At 31.0% G+C, this 13,855-nt stretch overlaps 2 protein-coding genes across 13 annotated transcripts in view; both read left to right on the plus strand.

The window, feature by feature from the left end:
- On the plus strand, positions 1-9,456 carry Aprt (adenine phosphoribosyltransferase). Its single transcript, XM_080165460.1, has 8 exons — positions 1-204; positions 626-683; positions 1,800-1,855; positions 2,138-2,159; positions 5,270-5,387; positions 5,806-5,861; positions 6,120-6,630; positions 9,360-9,456. Exons 1-7 carry the CDS (start codon positions 63-65, stop codon positions 6,259-6,261), a joined length of 594 nt encoding a protein of 197 aa, XP_080021586.1. The 5' UTR covers positions 1-62; the 3' UTR covers positions 6,262-6,630; positions 9,360-9,456.
- LOC145322479 (uncharacterized) overlaps positions 8,685-13,855 on the plus strand; it is a 19,835-nt gene continuing 14,664 nt past the window's right edge. For 8 of the 12 annotated variants that reach the window (XR_013880718.1, XR_013880719.1, XR_013880721.1 and 5 more), the window contains exons 1-2: positions 8,687-10,112; positions 13,507-13,590. Coding sequence is in view for 4 of the 12 variants with exons in the window: in XM_080164487.1 (XP_080020613.1) it covers positions 9,844-10,112; positions 13,507-13,590 (353 nt within the window). In the remaining 8 variants the exon portion in view is untranslated. Of the gene's footprint in view, positions 10,113-13,506; positions 13,591-13,855 lie in introns of all 12 variants that reach the window. The other 4 variants (XR_013880725.1, XM_080164488.1, XM_080164490.1 and 1 more) reach the window with 2 other exon arrangements.

Genomic DNA, 13,855 nt, shown 5'->3' on the forward strand with positions numbered 1-13,855 from the left:
AATAAAGGAACTGTCATTTTTAATAGCTAAAATTGATAAATTCAGATAAAATAAGCAATAATATGACGGGCCAAATGGACGCAGCTAAAAAGGAAGAATTGAAACAAGTTGTAAAAAGTGCTTTCAAGTCCTACCCGGATTTTCCAAAACCTGGCATCCTATTCCATGATATTTTTGGAGTCTTTGGGGATCCGCTGGCAACAAAGGAAATTTAGGGGAATTTAAAAATCAAGTAGAATCCTTTTTTAACCTCTCCAATTTATTTCAAAGTCTCAAGAAAGTTTTGAAGTATAGTTTTTTTTCTAATTTTCTTAAATAAATAAAATATAAAATTAAATGTAAGAACATTCATATATACTCTCATAGAGTCTTTTTGAAAATAGGACAGTATTCTAATTATCTTATTTGAAAATGATATCCACTAATTTTGATTTGAAGTTATGATGTTATTAAAATGGCTTAATAATTTTTTAAAAGTTAAATGATTTAAAAGACTCTTGGTAATTTACATAAATTTTTCTTTTAATAAATTGATCAAAGTAACCTTGATACCTACTTTTTATGCACAATTAATCTGGGACACCTGCCATACATACTCTAAATAAATCTCCCTAATTTAAAATTCAGGCTTTATTTGATCTTGCTTGTGACCATGCTATCCAAATCAAAGACAACGTAGATGCAGGAATAATTACCTAGTATTTTTAAAAAAATAATGTTCTATTTATTTATGTATGATGAAGAGATACAACCATAGGAAAGTAATCTATTGAGTATGTGCTTCACGTCCTATTTCAAAACCAGATATTACCAAGGGGGAAGGGGATTTAGGACTTTATTTTATACCGGTACCTAATGTTTCATAAAAACTTCCTCATTAAGGGGGGGGGAAGTTCTGACACATTTGCGTAAACGGTGAGTATAGGCTTTATCTTTGGACTGAGAGGATAGGTTATTAGGGATAAAATCATTCTTATATGATGAATTTCCCCCAGATTTAAGATTTTTTGGATAGGCCTCCAGGTTCCGGAGCTCCAGGCCTCCAGGTGGTCTCTGTACAGGTAAAAATGAAAAAAAAACAAATTTTTTTTTAAAGTTAAAAATCAACTTATAAAACAAAATATGCATATTTTTTCTTCAAATATGTGAATAATATTAAAAAAGATGCATATTTTGTTTTATAAGTTGACCTGTAACTTAAAAAAAAAATTTTTTTTTTTCAATTTTACCTGTACAGAGACCACCAGGAGGCCTGGAGCTCCGGAACCTGGAGGCCTATCCAAAAAATCTTAAATCTGGGGGAAATTCATCATATAAGAATGATTTTATCCCTAATAACCTATCCTCTCAGTCCAAAGATAAAGCCTATACTCACCGTTTACGCAAAAGTGTCAGAACTTCCCCCCCCCCTTGGCCTAAAAACAGATGATTTTAATTAAATCTCGATGGTTTAAGCTAACAGTGTTCTAACCTTTTAACCCATGATTTTAATCAACAGAAGGGATAACTGTCCTACCCCTTAAGTTTCCTGATCGGATGGTGACAGGTGTCCTACTTTAGTTCTCCCTAAGTATTAGAATCTAACTAAAAAGTATATCTGCCATTGATCAGGGGTAGGAAATAAAATGAGGATTCTATTAAAATTAGACTACTCTTTCATATGTTAGTATATCAATCAGATTATATGAAATGGAGATAATACCAAAACCATTCCTTGTCATCATGAAGTTGTATCTTATCCTTTTACTGAAAGAAATAACTTGTACAAAAGATAAAAAATAATAATTAAATCAAATCCTAGTTGTTGGATTAGATTCAAGAGGCTTCCTTCTTGGCCCTGTTATGGCTCAGGAATGTGAATTTTTAACTTACAATTATTTTTTAGTTTCTTAATAATATTAGTTAAGCTTTATGAAATTGAGATGAAAGGTGTATTATCATTAACTATCTAATAATAAACAACAGTGTTTTTTGAAGAATAACATTTAACTGTAGTACAATAATAGTTTAGAAAAACGTTGAAAACTTAAACGACATTAATTCAAGTTAAATATTTTAAGTAATCTTCAGTTTTATCAATTTAATAAGCGGATAATCTTTTTCTAAGAGTAATTTTTAAAATTCTCTTCTTATACAGATTTAATTGACACAAATATGACGTAGAAAGTAATTAGGAATTATGTTTAAAGTAGCACAGCTTCTTTTTTTATTACTTGGTAATTTCCTCAACAGATCTATAGTATAGATCAGTGTTTCGAAGCCGTTTGATTTTGGTGCGGCTCCGGCTCAGCGGAGCCGTCTGTGATGATACGGCTCCAGCTCCGACCTTAAATCAAGAAAAACTAGACATATTTTTTTTTCTCCCAAGTCTATTTTTGACTTTTGAAGGTGTTAAAAGTTCAATTTTTGATAAAAATGGACTTGAAAAACTTAAAAGGGGCATTTGCACATGAAAAATCAGTGTTACCAAATTATAATTTATAAAAAATCTCTTTATTTATCTAGTATACGGCTCCGGCTCCAGCAAAATATGGCGGCTCCACGGCTCCCGGCTCCGAAACACTGGTATAGATGTATATACAGAAAACTACCTCCCTTCTTTTTTTCAAGGACCTATTTCGTCTGCTTCAAAATTATTTTCTGCTATAAAAGGTTGTGTTACTATAAGCGACACCATTGGTTGATTTTCAATGACCCAATATAAAGGTTGCACAAGACGGTTGCGATGGTGAGATACATTTATTTAACCCTTTCTCCCTCTAAAGTTTTACTCTTATATTTTCGCCCATCTATCATCATGTGAGACTAAGTTTTTTCAAGTCATTGACTCGAAAGTCCTTGAAAATTGAAAGTAAAGGGGAGCTCGGTGGTTCATTTATTGGTGTGTGTGAAAGAACCAGTTGATATAATAATTTTAATGCCTAAAGTAATTGAAGTCTTGTGTGGGTTGAGCTACTTTACTGTACAAATTTTAATCCACCGTAATTTCTACAAAAGTTTGATACATAAATGGACTTCTGTTTATTGGGATTATAACAAGATTCTCAGTTCAATGTTTGAAAAAAGGGCGAAAAAGGTTTCTGATATCTATATTGAAACATGATTAAAATTTAAGAGCTACTAATTTATTACAATAAATAATACATTAGCTGTCTGAATAGAGTAATCCATTTATGTATCTAACTGTCTTAAGTGATCAAAACATTTATAAATTTTTGTTCACTCACTCTTGTATTTGCCCAATCAATTTTTCAAGTCATGATTGACATGCCCACGGTTTTACCAGCTAAAACCAATTTAGGATTAAAATGAGTTATTTAATCAAACAAAATTTAGCATAAATGAATATTTAAATCCCAAGGTAATAAATGATCGAGCGATAGCTCATCATTTATTTTCCCTAAATCGAACAAAAAGTTGAAAAAGTAACGGCTAACGGCTCAGCTATTTTTAGGGCAAATCTATCATAAATTACTTTTGAATAAACTATTTGAAACATATTTTTGCTTTAAATCATGTGAAATGATACAAAAAAATTTTTTTTAGATTTCTAGTACCAGCAACTACCAGCTATTACCGTTTGAAAACGTTTTAGAGCGGCAAAGAGTATTATGAGGAGATAGGTTTCGTGATGGATTTGCCTCGAAAAAAGCCAAAAATGGTTAAACGGCTGAGCCGCCAGTTGTTAGCCGTTACTTTTTGTTCAATTGAGGGAAAATAGACCTACCAAGGATTACTCATGCAAAATTTCAGATCGAAATTCGAATTCTAAGTGCCATTTATACATAGATTACGAGATGGTTGCGTTACCTCCCCCCCCCCCCGTCCCCTTTTATAAAAAAAATTGCTTTTTTGCAATTTAGAGCTCAAAATATCACAAATGTAGATTTTAATTAAATGGCCCTGAAACATTTTAGAGAAAATATTATATTTTGTTGCATTTTAAAGTATTGCCAAGGCTGTTGTTCTGATTCATGTTTACTTCAGATAGGAAGGCATATTTCATCTATTAGAAAACTATTCTTAAAATTCATTTTGTATGTTGAACATACTTTGAACATTTCAGCTTTTAGTTTATACCTGTGTACATATTTTATCTTATAAAGTTAGTTTTTACTTACACCAAATTCGAAGCAACGTGCGCAGTTGAATAACATTGGTTTCAAACCGATAGAACATTTCTTATATCAGTCATAAACATATTACCTATATGTTAATCAAAATACTGAGTTCACATTTTAAAAATTGTTCTTAATATTTTTCAAACAGCCCTACGTTCTCTTAATGGAGTTTTCTAATGTACAACATTATAAATATGTATATTTTCTAAATCCTCATTTGATAACAATAAAGTTACTGCCAATTTTTCTAGTGCTTCGTGTAAGAATGCACATTAATTTGCCATTGTCCCTTCCCTTTATCCGTGCCGAATGCGCCAATTTTTGCTGCAAGCATTGAAGGTCACAACTGAGATCAGGTCATTCTGCGTCTCTCTTTCTGAACTTGCACTTTTGCAAGTTTTCATTGCCCCGTCCTTGTTAAGCGTTATATTTGAATTTTAGGATTACAGAGAGAAAACGAAATAGCGAGTTTCGTCGAATTTTCATAGTAGCTTTTGATAGGTTATTTTATGTTAGATTGCCCCACAGGGTTAAAGATCCCCGCTGGGGCTAGAAATAGGAGAAAAGCTACTATGAAAATACGACGAAACCACCTCCTTGGTTTTCTTTCCATGATCCGTATTTTAATATTTATTTCTACTCTACGATTGGTTTATAGACAGTTGACTGCGGACACGTAAATAAAGCATTATTTTTTGTTTTGGCAATGGTCAACAAAAGGGTGTCATTACTCAGAATTTATTTACGTTTTAGAGCACAATTTTCATTTTTTGTTCTTCGAGAGTTAGCACCTACTGTTTTTTTTACATTCATATTTTGAGGATTTAAAGACGATTAAAAATTTAACAAATACTGTGCTACTTAATTTTCTATTATTTTGAATTGAGGAATTTTAAAAATTCAAAATAATATACCTACTTACCTAATTTGTTGTTATTATCAAATTAATAGAAATTACAGTTTAAAAAAATATTTTTCTGATAATACATATTACATTGCTTTTGTACATTTTATTATTTTCATTATTTCGCCATTCTTTTACTAAGTAATTTTATTTTTGTAAAGCATAAAATAAGTTTATGGGACATCTGCCATACTTGTCTAGTGTTTATGGTAAATATTGGTGACTATGATTGATTTATTTTGAGAAATATTCACATAAAACTCCAGGCAATTGGACGTCCTTTTGTGGCTGCCAGGAAAGCTGGCAAACTACCTGGAGCCTGTCATACTGTTGAATATGCTCTGGAGTATGGCTCTGATAAAGTACAGATTCAGGAAACCTTACATATCAATGCAAATTTTGTCAATATTTGTTTGAATTTAATTTGAACTTTAATATATTATAATAGTAAAAACACTGGTATTTACCATTCCTTGATTTTTAACAAGGACGAATGGATTATAAAAAGTTCTGTTTTTTTTAAAGGTTTTAGTCTTCATTAATTTATTTATATAGGTCATACAACTGATATAAAAACTGAACTACCCATTTATAGAATAGCTTTCCTTCATAAAGTGTATGTAAAAATAAGGACTAGGTGCATTAAGATAGGTTAAGAGAGAAAAATTGTAAATAACAGAAAAATACTAAGATTTTTAAATGATCTAATCAAAAAGGATTTTAAAGCCATATTGTGATCTTATTTTTTTTTACTTTTTTGTCTATGTAAAAAACTATTAGGAGGCTAGCATCAAGAAAGGGGATAAAATTCTTATTGTCGATGATCTTCTAGCTACAGGAAAATGGCAGATTTTTAACCTAAAAATATTTTTAAAAATTAAATATAAATTTTGGTTGGTAAAATACCAAATTTTTGCATGTATGTAAATTCCCATTATCCTAAACAATTTGTGTTATGATCACTGCGGGAAGCTCCAACTTAGCCCACATTTTTCCTCAAAAATTAAGTAAGGGGGGTAGTAGGTTTATGGCTTTTAATCCTTATGTATTTTGTCTGATTTAATACAAAAATAATGCCTTTTATCAACCCCACAAGGTGGTACCATGAGCGCAGCAGTTGAGCTGGTGGAAAAATGTGGGGGTCAGGTGACCGAATGCTGGGTAGTCACAGAATTGGATGGACTTAATGGCAGAAGTAAAGTTAAAGCTCCAGTAGAATCTTTGTTAGCCTTCTAGATAAGGATTAGTAATGTGATATAGTTTGATTCTCTTTTTTTATAAACCATCACTTTTAAATTTTTTTTTACTGTAGTCGAAAAATATTTAAAATGATTGTAGAGCTATTTCATCTGAAGAGAACTGTTTGTCTTCTTTTAATTTTTAGTCAAAAATAACATCAGTTCTTGTATTTTTTCTTTGTTAATGGTGATTACATCATGCTATTCCAAAATGTGAATTATGTACCTGCAGAAAAAAACGCATTTTCATTCATTTTTTTAAAGATTTAAAAAAATTTATACAAAAAAATTAATTTATTTTTTGTTGTATTTTACAATAAAAATAATTTCTGTGACTTAAATAAGAGGCCTCAATTTATTAGTTTAGGTTTAGTTATTACTAGTTTTTGAGGTTCGCTTTAGGTTTTTATATTTTCATATAATTTTATAACAGGGATTAGGGAAGAAACTTTCAAATATAAATAATTCTAACAAATTCATGAACAGGATACTATTATACCTACAGTAATAAATTTCTATATCTTAGGACATATTAAGTAAATGTTAAATGATAGCTAAATAGTGCTTAGTGTTTGTAGTACGTATGCTGTCATAATTTCAATGAAGACTAACTGCGTATATTTTGTAGTACTATATAATAGGAAGGATGTATTGTTTATCTTTGTTATTGAGTAGCTGCGCTACTAAATAAAGCTAGATGCATGAAGAGAACTTATTTGCCCAAATCTTACAATCCCGAATTTCCGGTCTTAAGTAAACATAGGCCTTTTTTCTTGGAACTAAGTAGTTTTTGGTTTTCAGTGACGTCATTTTCATTTTTAGGATATTAAAATTCTTGTTTTTTTTTGTTGGACTTAATTTGTTTGCATGTTATTAATCATGTAGGTGTCGAGTTTGAGTCTCCCTCTCACCTCGTAATATCCTTCAAATTGGTTCTTAATGTTGCCTTGGCTGATTAATAGGATTCTATTGGCAAATCAATGTTCAGATCATTAAATGGTCTTGCAATTAAATGCACGTTCTTAGTAGGAAATTACAGAGAGAGAGGGGACAATGGGCTGTTTATTACACTAGTACCCAAAGTTTTACAATAACGCTTTCTTATTTGTTGGAATAACAACTTTGTGAATTTTAGTGAATTTTGATTGGTTGATTCATTAACTTTGTGAATTTTAGTGAATTTTGATTGGTTGATTCATTAAGTTGAGTGTTCAAACGTTTCAAGCACAAATTGTATTCTACAGGAGGGGTAATTTTGTGTATCATTATCGGGGATGTAGATCAATGTATCAGCTATTGTCTTATCCCTTTAGATTCCTGAGGAATTTATGTATGTTTATTGTACAGGAACGATATTTAGATTAAAGACAACATTTTTGTCTAAAATTTTTCCGCAAGTTAATGTAAAAATGTTTTGTTTTTCTGCATCTTATTATGCTAGATCATGCACCTTAAAATAGTAAAAAAGCAACCTAAAATTGCATTACCTAAATATGTAATTTTGGATGACAGAAAAGATGTATGGATTGAAAAAGGACGTATAGATTAGGACAGCTGAACTATTGAACAAGTATTCTGTTGAATGAATGTATATTGTATATGTTTGTTTGCATTTCTTATCACCAATATTTTTTGTACATGTGCGCTTCAGGGCTATAGGTATCAGCTTTTCTGACAGTCAAAATTAAAATTTACTTGCAATGAAGAATATAAGCATAAATTTGCACTTAAAAATGCAGAAAAAAATATGTTTCGTCTTGATAATGAACATTTTTATCAGCACAAGAACTGAAAGCAAGATATTATATTGAAATAGAGAAATTTCTTATTAAAACTTTTTAAGAGACAATTTATTACATTTTTTACTAATTTCCAGTTTTATCTAGTAAAAGAACTTTAGTTAAAGAAAAACAGATAGTACGTACTATTAGATTACATAAATGAGAAACATAGTTTTAAAAAGAGAGCAAATTAAAATTGAACATAACCTACTCCACATTGAGTTATCCATTTATCCGTGATCCTGGGACACTCTGGAGCCAACAATAATGTTCATAGATGCCGAAATTAAAAAAAAAGATTCAGGGTTGCCAAACAATATTTTTATAACTAATTTCTGCGTTTTCAGAGTTTATTTTAACAACTATTAATCTTTGTAAAATCAAACTTGTTTATTGTTTCATTGCCTCGAATATTTCTTGTTAAAATTTGATCTATTATAAAGGCATAAGCGTGCAGAATGGTGGTGTCAACAACCCCCTCAATATTGAAAGGTAAAAGGCCTATCTTCCCTCTTTTTCCATCCCTTGAAGTAATACTAATCCCTTTTAAAGGGAGGGATTAAGGGATAATTTTTCGGGAAGGGGGGGGGGGATGATTTATTTTGCGAATTCCACCCTCTTTTTACGAAAATTTATGTGCACGCCTTTGCTCTTTATGACTTTTTATTTATTCCCTTATGGATTGTTTTATCAGACGATCATAGTTGGCAAAAAATATATCAATAATATAAAAATAATGCATATATTTATATATATATAATTTTGCAAAACTACGACACAGCATAATATTAAAGAGAACAAGGTGGTTTACCTTATTTTGCTTGTGGACCCTACTGACGAGTAAAGAACAAAACAGCCCCCCTCTTCCCCTTTTTTTTGAATATCCTTAACTCTGCGGGGCACTCCTGAACTTTACTTAACCTAACCTACACTAAAATAATCATCAAAATTTCAAAAATTCATCATCCAACTTGTGGTTAAGTTATGTTTAGCGAAGCCCAGTTCGGTTAGCCATTTCCGTAGGGGTTAGAATAAAGATGGTATGAGATTGGGGGGAGGGGGTGGGTTGTGTGGTTCACTTTCGACTTGGGTGATTCCACCGAGAAGTTGTATATATGAGTAAATACAGGGGTTCAGGGAAATGTTAATGAACGATAAATTAGTTTCCTTATTTGTTAAATTCTGATCTTAAAAGTTAACAAATTTAGATATGGTTGTAAGTGAATAAAATCGCCATTGCCCTATACCTCCCTGGAAGTCGAGTAGTTTTTATTGCGTTGTACAAATTTACAAATATATATCTTCTCTCAATTAGCAAGCCTCAGTCATATTAGATATACGATTTTAACATGTTTTATATCAATTTATTATATACACAAAACATTTTATTTTCATACGTTTTTTCAGAAAAATTTCAGGAGAAATAAAAATATCTCCGTAAGAGCAAGTTAAAGATCGAGACTTACGAAGAAACACACACACACAGATACATACACGCAGGCAATTAGTGAATTACGAATCTAGTTTGACACCTTAGTTTAGTTATGCTGAGACATTCAACAGTGATTAATTCAACTTTTTACAAACATTTAATGCAACAAGTTTTAAATATCTTGTGAAATGATAACTTAAAAGTGATCACTACGGTGTGTTTGCACTAGAAAAAAAAGTGTAGGCATTGAAAAATAAAGTTTAATAAGTATTATATAAGAAAAAAGTTACTGTTGACGGATCAAAGTCCGTTTTTTTAGTTTTCATAAAGAAGTTAAAACAAATCCGCCAAAATTCTCGCGGACACAATGTCGCTGCGGTTCCCGCCGCGGATCGCCTGTTTTGTGTGCGGCGCCCACGGACCGGCGGACTATCCGCTGTTCATATCGCCGCACGGCACCACGGCGGACGGGTGTCGGCTGCTGCCCCACTTTCCTTTTCTCGGCGAGCTTGTACCGCCGCTTGGTTTGACCCCGCCGTCACCCGATACCTCCGCCTCCAGTTGTAGAGCTTGTTATAATAATTTGCTGAAGCAGTGGGATGCAAACGAGAAAGGCGGTGTGCCGCTAGAGTCCAGGTATGTTGAAATACTACGCTCATTTACATCTTACCATTAGTTGTCTGGAGTTGGGTTCGAAAATTACGTTATAACAAAAGATGAGAAAAGTTTTAAGTTTTGCTGCTCTGTCGGACGCATGTAAGTAATGCAAAAACTTTTAGTCAATATTAGTCCTCATTTTTCACAAAGTTTTTTACTTTGGAGTTACTTTAATTTAACAAAGGTTATATTGTACTTTTCCATGTATATTAAACAGAACAAAAGGTGAAATATTCCAAAGGTATTATAACTTAAATTCTACGAAGATTTCTTTTTATTAATGAGATTCTTAGGCCCTTTTAAAAAAAACACAAGGTTAATTATGTTCACAAGTAGCGCAGCAATAACAAGCTGGCCCCATTCTATAGGAACTAAGAATAGTAAACCAATATTCTGTATTAATAACCACCTTTTAGGTAGGAGCCAAAAATTTTAATAAGCTGACAGCTGTTTGTTTGACACTATGACATACATACATACAGACGGACATATGTTGAAGATTAGCTGTGCTTCTAAAATATCAATCCAAACATTTTTGAGTCTGACCTAAAACACTTCTCATTTTATGCTGCGTGATTTTTTTCATTCATGTTGAAAACATTTGCATATATCTTTACAAAACTTACGTGCTTTCAGCCTTTCCCACAATGTGTCTGTCGAGCACTAAACCCCCTCTCCCTTGTTTTTAAAACTAACTGAAAATAGAGGTATGGTTCATTTTTTTCTACCTATTACACAATATAACCTAACCTAACCAAAATAAGAACAAGACATTTTGAGGTAAAAGAATAATGTATCAACTCTTCCTTATAATTTCTAAGTTCAAGTAATGGTTAAAACATGCATTATATAAAAAAAAAATCCGTCTTAATTTCTTATTTTTGTTAAAACTTTTACCTACACATTTGAATTTCTGTTCCAGCTTTAATTGCACCTATATCGCAACTTATTACCTATTAGATATGATTCCTTATCTTTGACAAAATGAATTCATTTGTCTGCCATTCCGATTTTAAACGGCTGTGTCAAAGACAAAGTGCAATAAATTATAAAATCATTTATATTAATTAAAAACGTAATAATAATTTTTTTTCCATAAAAGATAAAATATGAAATTTATATATTTTTTGACAAAATTTTCCTCTTAGATCATAATTTTAATATATTCATTTGTAATTAGTTGGGTTTAAAATAAATTATGATAATAGTAGGTAATCTTTACAGAAGTTTGAAATGCATAAAACAATTTTAACGACCTTATATTAACAATCTAATTTCTCCATCATGCTAACGAACATACCTGCTTTAATATTAGAAAAGTTTGGCTCTTTAAAAATATTTACTGAGAATTATTTTATAACAAGTGAATTCTGTTGTACATTATAATGCAAAAATAAGCTAAATTTGTGTTCTTAACAATTGCTGTTAAAAAAAACAAGTACGGCTACTCTAAAAAAAAGGTAATGCGATTGTATGTATATACACACTCTATTTAAATTAGTAATATTACATTTGAGAAATTTGCATTAAAACTTTCTACAGATGTGATGCTTATTTTAGTTTAGGTTAGGTTAAGTAAAGGTTACAAGATACCCTTATAGGGATAGGGCCTGCAGGATTTGAGGGGATAGAAATAGTTTCTTAACTATTAAACTTATTATAGCAGCGCTACTTAAGAACATAATTGACCTTTGTTAAGTGTACACTGTACAATGTACATAATATAAACACAGACAAATTTCTAATGAATGATCATATATATACTATGTATAATTCAAAACATGTTTAAATAACGTCAGCCTGAAAAAGGAAATAAAAAATTCAGCAAAAAAAACATCATGAAGATAATTAGAAATCTAAATGTTCAAGATAAAGCAAAGTATTACTTTTTTAAAAGGGGGAGGTAGGTTGTGCTAAAATTCCATAAAGGTGTGAGTTTTATGGCTTAAAAACAGTTGTAGAAGGATAATATCCACTAAATATGTGTATTACTTGAGACAGAAAAATTACATATAAATATTTTGACTACTGTTTTAAGCTCACACTTTAACGGAATTTTAGCACAATCTACCTCCCCCTTTATAGCAAAATTGAATTAACTTTTGAAACCCTGATTGTACAGATGGATAAAGACTAGTCATAGAGGAGCTGTGCTATAATAAACAAGGATGACAACATCCATAAAAGCGAAGCTCTGAAACGTTAGGACAAACGAACATTAACACTTGTACCGTGTCAGAACTGAATAATCAGAATATAAATGTAGAAAAGTCGAACGAAACAAAATTGTAAGTAAATCTGCTGAAAAACTGCTTAAATACAGAATATTGTTTAAGGACATACTTACATTTTTAGGACTTGATTATAGAGATGCTTCGCCAATAATGTACTTTGTTGTCCTAGGAATCAGTATTCCAAAAATCAGATCAATCGGATAATTCTATCACCTACCTAAAAATTTGATGTTAAAAAAGTTAAAAAGCAACATGCTTAAAATGGACTTACGGACTTTCTGGTAACGATTATAGAGTGGCCTCGCTTTTAAAAATTATCAAATTTTACTTTTCTACCTATGTATAATTAGCTACTACAATAGAATTCTATAAAAATCTATGTTTTAGCCAAGTTGGTATGAATCATAATTGACGTTATATGTTCTGAGGAATTTACGTTTGTTTCAATTTTTGGAATTGTGCTTTTTTACTAAAGTGAACCGCCCGTAGCCACACTAATACTAAAAAAAATACTAGCAGATAGACTTCTATAAGATTTGATCGTGGGGCGATTCTCCCACCATTTATTTGGTTTTAAAATATTTTTAGAGGGGTTTTTTTTTTCTCTCCTACCTAATAACTTAAAATCTTGTGTAGAACTTTGTAGAAAGTACTTCCTGCCGTTTGTTAGATCATAGTTGACATAAAACATACACAAGAACATCCTACTGCTTTAGTATATCTTTTAAGTTAGATTATTTAAAGTAAGTTTCATTCAATAAGAATGTATAAAAGCTGTGTATTATTCCATGAACATTTGTATTCTTTGACAATTTATTTTTTTAAAGCTTTTCTGTGACGGTAATTTCTCGGGGCTAAGAACTGTTTTTAATCTTATAATTATACATCTTATTTCCGAGGAAAGCTTTTTATAATACGATGCGAGAAATAACTATTACCGGACAGCTTTAGGAATACACCTAAAAATGTTTTTTTTGTAATTGTTATTCAGATAAATTATTGCAATCTCAAAGCACAAGAATGTCGTTTTACATAAGTAATTCATATGGAAGTAAATAAACAATAAGGCACCAAGAAATGGTTTCCTTTGCTTTGTTAATAGGTATAACATTTCTATTTATAAATAAATTTTTTTTCAGGGTTTACTGGACGAAGCGGTTAGACAACCTTCCTGTGCTGCAACCTGAACAACAAATATCAATCAATGCAAAACATATTGCCAGGTAAGTACGAACAGCCTTTAATTATTGAGTAGCTACGATAATAGAAAAAAAATCAATTAGATACTTACACAATATATTAAATGTAAAAAACCTACAGAAATTAATTTTCAATTTATTCTAATGCTTTCTCGTCATTTGTAAAGTTCCTAGTATCTCTAAATCAATTGTCTCCCAAAAGTGTGTATGTCTATTATGCTTACAAGTCTGTAACATGAATTTTAAAGCTTTTCCTATTTCTAAATGCATAAGGTTTCATGAAAGCTGA

Source organism: Acartia tonsa, chromosome 6 (genome assembly GCF_053477335.1).
Source record: "Acartia tonsa isolate MP-2025a chromosome 6, ASM5347733v1, whole genome shotgun sequence".
NCBI lineage: Eukaryota > Metazoa > Arthropoda > Copepoda > Calanoida > Acartiidae > Acartia > Acartia tonsa.

Bases quoted from the DNA above. Each gene is read 5' to 3' on its own strand.
- Aprt (XM_080165460.1), top strand. From the start codon at position 63: ATGACGGGCCAAATGGACGCAGCTAAAAAGGAAGAATTGAAACAAGTT. The intron at 684-1,799 runs AGGAATAATTAC...AAATCAAATCCT, and splicing joins ATCAAAGACAACGTAGATGC to AGTTGTTGGATTAGATTCAA. The intron at 1,856-2,137 runs GTGAATTTTTAA...CTTCTTATACAG, and splicing joins CCCTGTTATGGCTCAGGAAT to ATTTAATTGACACAAATATG.